At 36.1% G+C, this 10,393-nt stretch overlaps 1 protein-coding gene across 4 annotated transcripts in view; it reads right to left on the bottom strand.

Annotated features, from left to right (window-relative positions):
* LOC117172355 (growth arrest-specific protein 2-like) overlaps nucleotides 1-10,393 on the bottom strand; it is a 410,439-nt gene that overhangs the window by 68,292 nt on the left and 331,754 nt on the right. For all 4 annotated transcript variants that reach the window (XM_033360191.1, XM_033360192.1, XM_033360189.1 and 1 more), the window contains one exon: nucleotides 9,704-9,950. In XM_033360191.1, the coding sequence (XP_033216082.1) occupies nucleotides 9,704-9,950 (247 nt within the window). The remainder of the gene's footprint in view (nucleotides 1-9,703; nucleotides 9,951-10,393) is intronic.

The following is a 10,393-nucleotide window of genomic DNA, read 5'->3' as shown; positions in this document are numbered from 1 at the left end:
TTTGTTCATGTGCATAACCTTTCTTGTCCCGATATCAAGAGATCTGAGCTCGTTCTTTGTCCATGGAACTACTCCAAATGAATAGAGTAGTACCGGGACAGCGCAAAGGTGTCCTATAGCGCTTCTATCAACGAGCTCAGGATCTTAAGAGATGCCATTAGGTTTTCCTCGCTTCAAATAAACTTTGGCGCATTTGTCTAACCCAAATTCCATTCCAATATATATGTTTAACGTCAACCGGTACAGTGGACTGCCCAGAAATAGAATGGATCGATTAAAAATTTATACGGCACAAAATATTCATATTTAAGAACTCTATCGAAGACCGTCTGGTGAAATAAGAAAAACAACATGGCAGTTCCAATATTGCGCCCGAAATCATAAAAAGTTGCGTTTAATGAGTATTATTGCCATGTAACAAATATGAAGAAAGTTTTTTTTTCACCTAAAACTAGCTAGCCTCTATTTTTACGGGCTAACTAAATCCGATTCTAATATTAGTTCGCTGAAATCAATTTTAATACTCGTATAACTTCAGCTATTAGGATTTGGTCCGTAACCTCTGAAAGCACCCTGATTTTCTAGGATTATACGTTTAACCATAATATGGTACCTCTCTGCGTATAATCATTATTGGATTTTTTTCACCTGAAAATTTTAATTGATTTAACTTTTTACATGTTACAAAAAATGAGTGTAAACTCTGAATGGTCTTCACTTGTGAAGCTTCAGCAAATCTCTTTTTAAGATGAGGTTGAGTTTTCTTATGATCTTTCTCACCATAATAGTGAATCCTAAGGTTTTGGATTTTTTTGCCCAGTTGAACAGTGTTGTGGAATTTACTATTGCTTCATTTGGCTTGGATTGAAGACTCACACGAGTTTCTCCTCTTTTAAACGTAGCTCCAATCCCATCGAGTGATCCCTTGCCGTGAGCAGTTCCATAACAGTTCCATTAGGCTATGATACCCAAATCATTCTAATGGTTTACAAGGTTGCACATTTGGTATTTATGTTTGTAGTGCTGTTTAACACCATCACTTACATATATCATTTTTTCAAACATTCTGTACCGTCCGTTTTATTTCAGGAATAAAAATTCCTGAAATTACATACGCCGCTGCAGCATCATGAGCTGTGCTATCTGATACAAGAGCGTGACTGCTGCTCTTTCGTATTTTTTATTTATATTTTATTTTATATTTCTTCATAATTTCTGTAATACATTACGACTGTATAAATGGTTGCTTGATGGTTATTGTAATGAAATGGTTGTGCGGCATTTTGCACAACATAAGAAAAGTTTTCTGAAAAGTCGGTATAAACTAGAACTTCAGGATGATTAGTTTAATCTTCCGATCTGATATATAGCTCGATTGATTTTTACAAATAAAATGATGTGGGATTAATGTTTGCAGCTGTATAGCAAATTCAAACACAAAGTTATTTATTAAAAGACACAGCTTGATAAGAGTAAATCTATCAGTTGAATGCTACAAGCTGCAGATAATTCCAGTTATACCTCTTCTTTCCAAAGTGTCAATGATATAATCCGTAAATTTTTTTATTTTAGGACAGAATTGGAAATTTCTGAGATAACACGAATCTTTCGCCTGTTTACACACTGCCAATGAAAAGCAATCCTTGTAATCTGTAAGCTGTTTATCTGAATCGCTTGTGTTCTTTTTTATATTAGCAGCATAAAATACATTTTTTAGATTATCATGTGTTGTACACACACAGTGTGAGTACGATTTGTACCTTCCAAGATACACCACTTGGGATTAAGTTGAGACAACTTAGTCAGTCCAATTTGATGCTCTGGATTAAATTTCTTAAATTCCATGTGTAATGACTCAATATCAGATAATAGCAGCCTTTTTTGTACTTTTTCTTTCTTTCCGTCGTGTACAACAGAAATAGCTTTATTTTTATGAGGCTTCAGTTTACTATTAATATCATTTTCGTGAAACTTTTTGACTTCTTTTACAGTTTCTTCTGGTACCGTTTTCCAAGTTTCGAAGTTGGTATAATTAATGCACCCACTAGTTTTTTTAATGTCTTAGCTGATCTGACCATTCTCTCAGAAGTGTTAAATTCTGAAGCTAGTTGCCGAATACTCCAACATTCAGAAGCAATTGTAAGAATAGCAAGTCTCAGGGGATCAGTTTTATTCAAAGAAGCAAATTTATTCTTTAATCGATTAAACAGTTTTTCCAGTTGATCTTCCCTGGATGTACATTTTATTTTGGCAGTAGATGGATCACAATCGCTATCAGAATCTGCAGATTGTATCTCATTTTCACTATTATGGAGTTTTCTACATTTGGAACAAATACTTGCTAATGACAAGAAATTCGAAAATTTATTGTGAAAATTTCTAGAAATAATGCTAAAGTCTTTGTCAAAGTGTCTGTCATAACCAAAGGGATTGCGGCGATTATCAGAATTCACAAAGGTCGATGCATTTTTAGTTGCAGAGATAATTGAATTCTTTTTCTCAACGTTTTATCTAATATTTAAAAATGAAAAATAACGAAGTACAGATAATACATGATAACTTAAACGTAAGCTATATTACCTTTCGGGTGCTTGACAAACACATGCCGATTGCTACGTTCGTTTTCTGTTTTGGTGCATACGCGACAAACAAATGACGATTGCTACGATCGTTTTCCGTTTTGGTGCATACGCGACAAACAATTGACGATTGCTGTGACCTTTTTCTGTTTTTGTACATACCCGAAAAACAAATGCCACAGCTCTACATACTGCTCATCAATGGTCTCCGCTAAATCCTCCTTGGATGCAAGAGATTGACCATCAACATCGCTGGAACGTAACTGTTTGGAGTAGTATCGTTAATGGATATTTAGTAGGTCTATATTTTTCTGATCGCAATGTCGATAGAGATAGTTGTTCACAGTTGATTCAAGACGAACTTCCAATTTTGCTTGAAAAGGTCGACCCATTCACACGAACAAAAATGTGGCTGCAACAGGATCTCGCGGCCCCACATTACGCTGTTATCGTGAGAGATTTTCTCAGTGAAATTTGTCGAGGTCAGTGGATAGGTAGAGGAGGACCCTTTGAAAAGCCGCCAATGTCGCCTGACCTAGCACTACACGATTTTAATTTGCGAGATTATCTACGAGATGTAGTTCACCGAACGAGACCCACTACGATAAAAAAGAGGATTAAAAGAATAAGGACTAAAGGATGCTCGGTATCCGATCAAACAATATGCTCATGGTAAATATCGGGTAATGCTAATGTGCAACCTTGTAAACCATAAGAATGACTTCGGTATCGAAGGCGAATGGCACTGTTATGGAACTGCTCATGGAAAGGGATCACCCGTTGGGTTGGCGCTACGTTGAAAAGAGAAGCAGCTCGTGCAAGTCATCAAGTTAAGCCAAATGAAGCAATGCTGTATTCAACAGCACTGTTTAACGTGTTCCACAAGTAAATACCATTCAGAGTGCACACTCATTTTTGGTAACAGGTGAAAAATGCAATCCATATAAATGTTCAGGGGATACAAAGCCAATAATGACTGTACACAACTAAATGAGACGAATAAAAGAATAAAAAATAAAGAAACGAAAAAGAAGTAATGCAGAAATTGTGTACTTAGCATAATGACAGTCTTAACCCCATAAAACACAGAGAGGTAAAATATGGTAGTCAAACGTATAATCTTAGAAAATCAGGGAGTTTTCAGACGTTAGGGACAAATTGTAAATAGCTGAAGTTATACGAGTATTAGAATTGGTTTCAGCGACCTCGTCCTCGGGTTACGGATAGAGAGTTACTTCACCACGGGTGTCTGGTAAATATGGTTACAATAATCAATAAGCAGTCGCGGACAATTGTCCAGGGATGGTCCGGTAGGAATAACCCCTAAGCGCAGGCATAATAACAATGCCGAATGCTGAATGGCACCTGGGCGAGGTGTCTTAAACGGTAACTGTTGGATGCCGGAGACCTCTCAGAGTAAGAAGTCGAACGCGCAGAGCACCCGACAGTGGGTCGACAAACAGTGCCGATTGCCCTAAAAATCGGGGTGCTGAATATAATTTATATGGAAACACGACGACAAACCGGCGAAACGCCGGTTGTTCAGCATTATCCCTGTTAGAGGAGGTTTTCGCACGTTTCGTTGACGCACGTTTCGCGTCAGACATTGCCTCCGTTTGTAAGGATATATCGAAAGAGTCCGACATCTGGACCATCAATTCTTTAGCTTATGGTGCGGCGAGAGCGTTGGCTGATTCAAATCGAAGGCCAAAACCGACGATGGATCAAAAGTTTGACTACATAATATCCGGTAGACCGCTCACGGATAGGTTCGCAAGTTCGCTCAAGAACACAGGACCTTCAATTACACACTGAACAAGACGAAGCTGCTGACAATCAAGCAGCATATTGCTGACAAAATACGTTTATTATCTGATACAAGGAGGAAAATCCAGAAGATGGAGAGATGGATAAGGGAGAATTAACAGTTTCTTGCTGACCCATCGCGCCTCTTCAGCGTTCCCCCTCTTTCTGTCAAAAATCCACCCAAGCCAAACGAGTTTAAAACTTTTTGGAGAGAGGTATACAAGAACCCAAAAACACTGGAGCTGAAAGAAGATACTGATAATATCATCCGCTTTAAGGAGTTTTGCGACGAAGAACTTTTCCACGGCAGAACCTCATGATATCAAGAACTTCTGGTGGAAGAAGTTTACTTCAACAAGCCAAAATCTGTCCCGCATATTCACCTCATATTTAACGTCGGAAAACCCCATTCCTCAGTGGTTGGTGTTGGGGCGCACTATAATCCAACTGATAAAAGGCAATTTGTCCAACCCAAATAATTACAGGCCAATAACTTGTCTTAACACACTGTATACAATCTTTAAAGTTGTCCTTAAAAAAAGGATTGTTCGAAGAATTGAGCCTCTGTCAAGAGAGATGTACGAAAAACGTGGTTCTAAAACAGGTGTAGCAGGATGCTGAGAGAACCTGCTAATTGACAGGTGCTCTGCAAAGACGCAGCAGCCCATCAGCGCGTCCTGTCAACGGCCTGGATTGACTACCGGAAAGCATTCGATTCAACCTCTCATAGACTTGTCATCTGGCTGTTAGAAACCTTGAAGGTTCATCCCTACACAGTGAGAAGCATAGAGAGGTTGATGCCCCTCTAGGAAACTAAATTTAATATCTTATTTGCAAAGTATCGAGTGACAATGAAAAACGTCACCATGAGCCCTCTGCTTTATGGCATCACACTTTCTCCTCTATCTCTCATGTCAATCATGTATTTTATGTGGATAATCTGAAAATCTATGCTTCTGGTAAAAGCAAACTTCAGAGTGCTTTAAATATCGTCAAGCAGTACGGAGAAATTGGCATGGACTTTGGATTGGACAAGTGTGCCAAAATTCGTCTGAACAAAGGAAAGATTGAAGCATTCCCGAGGACCCTGAGCTTGTAAATATAAGTGTTATATATGGTATCTGCGACTGAAAGGCTTGCCGTCCCGGTTCTACTCTACTTGTTTGGAATGGTTCAGTTGACGAAGAACAAGCTTAAGGCCTTTGATTTCGCCACACGTAAGATCATGCATGTGCTTTCATAACAGAATTGTTCTAAGTACAGCTTACACCCTTGCAAATGGCAGAGATCCTCTCCTGAAAATTGTCAGAAATCACTGGATGATTGGCAAAAGAGCGTTCCTTTACGAAAACGCGAAGCAGGCGGTCGAGACTCTTGGCTTGAATTTGAACATCAGAATTGAGGAAAACCAAATCATCAGGGCTTAATTCAGATACAGAGAGTTACATTTTTGCGTGCCAAGACGGTGTAATTTCCACGTTAGTATACCGTAACCGCATTTTATGCCAAGAAGTTCCCAACGATAGGTGCCGAGTTTGTCATGATCACGCTGAATACCTAGAACATATATGTTTTCCTGGCCTATGTACCAATCTATTAAACGTTTTTTCTTCAAAAAGGAAATAACTTCAGAAATGACGTACCAAAGGACGTGCAAAAGAACATACCAAAGGACGTCATTTTGTATCCCAATTCGGGACGTCCTTTGGTACGTCCTTTTTACACATTTTTTAAAGTTGAAGTTAAGATATCTATTCTCATCAATTAACAAAAATATTATTCTTGCTTTTCTTTTATATTATTTTGTTTATACATATAATAGCTACTACGAAAAAAATGTTTGTATTAATTTCATATTGTAATTTCAAAATTTTGTGAGACAAAAAAAATCTCGCGTATTAGTTCTCTAGTTCAATGAAATGGGTGGTGCTTTTATAAAAGTGTTGCAATTATGAATTTTCGCTTAAGTTGGTAACTTAAAAAGAACAAAAAGCTCCCCGTTTTCAGAAGAATTTCCTTATTTTCCCTGTAATTGGACTACTGCACTACTCTCAGTAAACGAAATAGATTCAAAAGAATCGCGTAACAAAGCAACTATACACTTTTTGAAAAATAGAACAAATCAAAATCTGTGTCATCTAGTACAAAAATATTCAACAAAAACAATAATTTAGAAAATCGAAGAACTTTACTGAAGGTTTTAGATTTTTTAAAGTTCTGTTTAAACTGTCGCCAAATCTAGAAAAGTAGATCATAGATTTTTTTAATATCCGACAATCTTTTTAATTTGTTCAAATAATTTAGAAATGATAAGAAATCTGATGATATTTCTAGAGACTTTTCAAACCCCCTAAAATCTTAAAGATTCTTTTAAATTTGTTGAAAATTATTGAAATTGCTTGGAATCTTTTTAAATAAGCAAGAAGTTGGTTAGTGCTTTTACATCATTGGAATTAGTTTTAAATTTTGTAAATATCCGTAAATATTTGCAATATTTTTAAATCCCTTAATTTCTGTGAATATATTCTTTAAAATTTCATTAAGATATCATAAAATCGTTTAAAGAAAATGACACCTGAGGATATTCCTCAATTTTGAAGATTCTATTGTAATTCCATATTGCAATCCCTTTCATTTTTTTAAATCTTTTTTTTCTCGTTTACTGGGCTATCCGAAAATATTTTCATTATTTCAAATCATTGAAAATTCCCTAACACATTTTAAAATCCTTATTATTTTTTGAGATCCTTTGAAATCGTTCATTTATTAGGAATAAATTCGTTGAGCCTGCATTTAAGAATGATAAAATTCCTTGAAATCCCGTTAAATATCCCTGCTTAAAATGACGGATAGGATCCGTTAGACTTAAATGAGAAGACTGTGTTCGTTTGTCTTAAAAACTGTTTTCTATCTGGGCCTATCCGGTTTTGAAACGAACATCGAAAATAGAAAATTGAATATTATTTGCCTGAAGAAATCTTATTCGGCCCTATCTGGAACTTTGTCGGAACTTCAATGAGAAGATGTTTTCTTTTGTATAAAAACGGGTTTCTATCCGGTTCTCTGCGGCTTTGAAGTGAACATCGTAAGCAAAAAAATTGAATTATTCTCAGGACGAAATCTCATGCGGTCCTATCCGGAAGTATGTCGGAACTTAAATTAGAGGAGTTCTTTTGTCTAAAAACTGTTCTCTATCTGGATATATCCGACTTTGAAGCGAACATCGGAAATAGAAAATTGAATTATTTGGCTGACAAAATCTTATGCTGCCCTATATGGAACTTTCTCGAACCTTACATTAGAAGACGGAAATGATTTTCTATCTGGATCCATCCGCATTCAAAGCAAACATCGGAAATAGAAAATTGAATTATTCGCCTGGCGGGAACTCATGCGGTCCTATCTGGGATGTTCTCGGAACTTACATTAGAAGACTTTTCATTTGAGTCAAAAAACGCTTTTCTACCTGGATCTATCCGCATTTGAAGCGAACATCGAAAATAGAAAATTGAATTATTTTCCTGACGGGAACTTATACGGCCCTATCTGGAACTATGTCGGTACTTCCACTAGGAGACTGTTTCCGTTTAAGTCCGAAAACGATTGCCTAGATGGCTCTATCCGGCTTCCAAGCGGACATGTTCTTATAACTTTTTTCAAGGAAAATATTCGAAGTTCCAGCTTCATGAAAAATTTCTAATGTTCAGAAAAAATGACTTTGGATGTGTGTCTTAATCGCTGTAGAATAGTTTAAAACACCTGAAAAGCAAATATTTACACGAATGTTTAAATAAAATTCTTATTAAAAAAATTGTTGCGCAACGTGGTAAAATTTTTAAGTTCCGTCGATACAAATTTTAAATGATCATTAAATGTTATTATCAGAACTTTTAAAGTGGTCTAAAACGTGAAAAAATCAAATATTGCACGAAGAAAAATTGTAGTTGATTTAAATTATTTATTTAATAATTATTTTACTGATATTCCTGTTAATAGTTCGTGTATTTTACATTTACATAACGTCGCACCATAATAAATAATTAGAAAAAGAGAGCTCAAAATTTGGTACTTTAATTTTTCTGAACTGTAGCTTATGAGGATGGCATTTTCACCAAGTTTTAACTTGTCGGTTTGGCGCAGTGGTTAGCACTCCCGACTACTAGGCGATAGATTTAGGTATAGATATGTAGGTTAGGTCCCCCTTAGCGTTAGAAATTTTATTTGTAATATAATGTTTAAAAATGTAATATATGTATTCATTTGAAGCAGGGGCATTAACATGTATTGAAAAAATACTCGCATTCAATTATTATTTATTTTTTAAATACCTTTTTTGTTATATCTTTAGATTTATTCCGTAAAGACACAGATACAAAAACATATAAAATAAATCTTATGGTTCGGTCGATTGCCGGATAGAACAGGATAAAAAAAGGACACAAATACCGTGTAAGTTTCTGGATAGAACCTGAGAAAGAACCGAACAGCGTAATATGCGGATCAAAAAAAGTCCGTATAGACACAGATACAAAAACAGATCGAATAAATATTATGGACCGGTCAGTTGCCGCGTCAAGTCGGATAAAAAAAGGACACAAATACCGTGTAACTTTCGGGATAGACTGACAAAAAACCGAGTAGTGTAATATGCGGATCGAAAAAATGACACAAATACCGTGTAAATTTACTGATAGAAACCGATAAAAATCTTTAACGTATCCGGATTTATCGGATCCTATCCGACATTTCAAGAAGGTATCATAAATCATGACGATATTCCTTGAAATTTTCTTCATCTCGTGATAATTCATTGAAATTCTTTAAAATATCGCAAACTACTTCTAATCCTTTGGAATATTTGAAATTTTTTGATGCTCTAGAAAACGTCTCAGAATTTTTTTAATATTCTAACTTTACATACGTGCAACGCTTTGAAATCCCTCGATTCTTATGAATAAATTGTTTGAAATTGCTTAAAAATATTATCAGATCCCTTAAAATCACATGTCGTTAAATAATATCTGATCATATTCCTTCATTTTTTAAATTAAACAGTAAAACAAGATTTGAAGTCCTTTTAATTCTTTTGAACCAGTTTTTCATTCCCTGTGCTATGATCCCTGGAATTTAAAAGAGATTAAATTTGAGCTGTGTTAGTAGATCAAACTTACGGGCTTTTATTCAGTTAGTTAGTCTTCGACTCTTCGTCGTGTCAAGGATGAAAGGATCGCTTAACTAGGACGTGACCGATAGGCGATTTAATCAGATCATTTCGCCCGAGTGAGCTATTTTATTGCGCAAGCAAGTTAATTGTCTACCTGCTGTGTTTTATCTTGTATGTTGGGGGTCTTGGTGAGGCCGTTGTAGACAGCGACTGAAATTTCCGGGAGACTAAGCTGTTCTGGGAGATGCCGCTGTCTGAAGGGCAGTGAAGGTCTCTCTGTTGTTCTGCGGCTATTTCCCTTTCGAGTTGCACCAAACACGGAGGTTCCAGCAAAAATCGAGCAGCCAGTCGAGCCACCTCCAGTAGACACAATATCACGTTTCGTGGTTGACCGTGTAGTACTGTGTAGTTTAAATTTTATTAGCTTATTTAATTTCTTACTCTTCTAATAAGAAATAATATTTATCAATACAGACATGGCTTCTCATCTAATACATTTTCATACTAGGGTGGTGAAAAAATTGCTAAGTTTAAAAAATGAAATGTGCTTTTGGAAACACTTGTTGGTGGAGTCTCAATTTAAAAAAATAATCCGTATGTAATGCATAGATGAATGGCTCGTAATTAGAGGTCTCTTTTACACACGTTCTCAAATTTACAAATTCGGAAGAATACAAGTTAGGAGATCATTTTAAGTCCTAGAGTGTTAATCTTAAGAAGATTTTTCAGAAACTTTTACCTTGGAAGTGAAAATATCTCACTTTACGAGGTCGGTCCGGAAAGTGTCCAATGTTCCCGAGTAAAAATGCTTCGACTTGAGTTCGAATTGAATTGTCCTTAATCA

Source organism: Belonocnema kinseyi, chromosome 5 (assembly GCF_010883055.1).
Source record: "Belonocnema kinseyi isolate 2016_QV_RU_SX_M_011 chromosome 5, B_treatae_v1, whole genome shotgun sequence".
Taxonomy (NCBI): domain Eukaryota; kingdom Metazoa; phylum Arthropoda; class Insecta; order Hymenoptera; family Cynipidae; genus Belonocnema; species Belonocnema kinseyi.
Note: the sequence above shows the minus strand (reverse complement) of the source record. Positions and strands in the feature narration are given on the sequence as shown.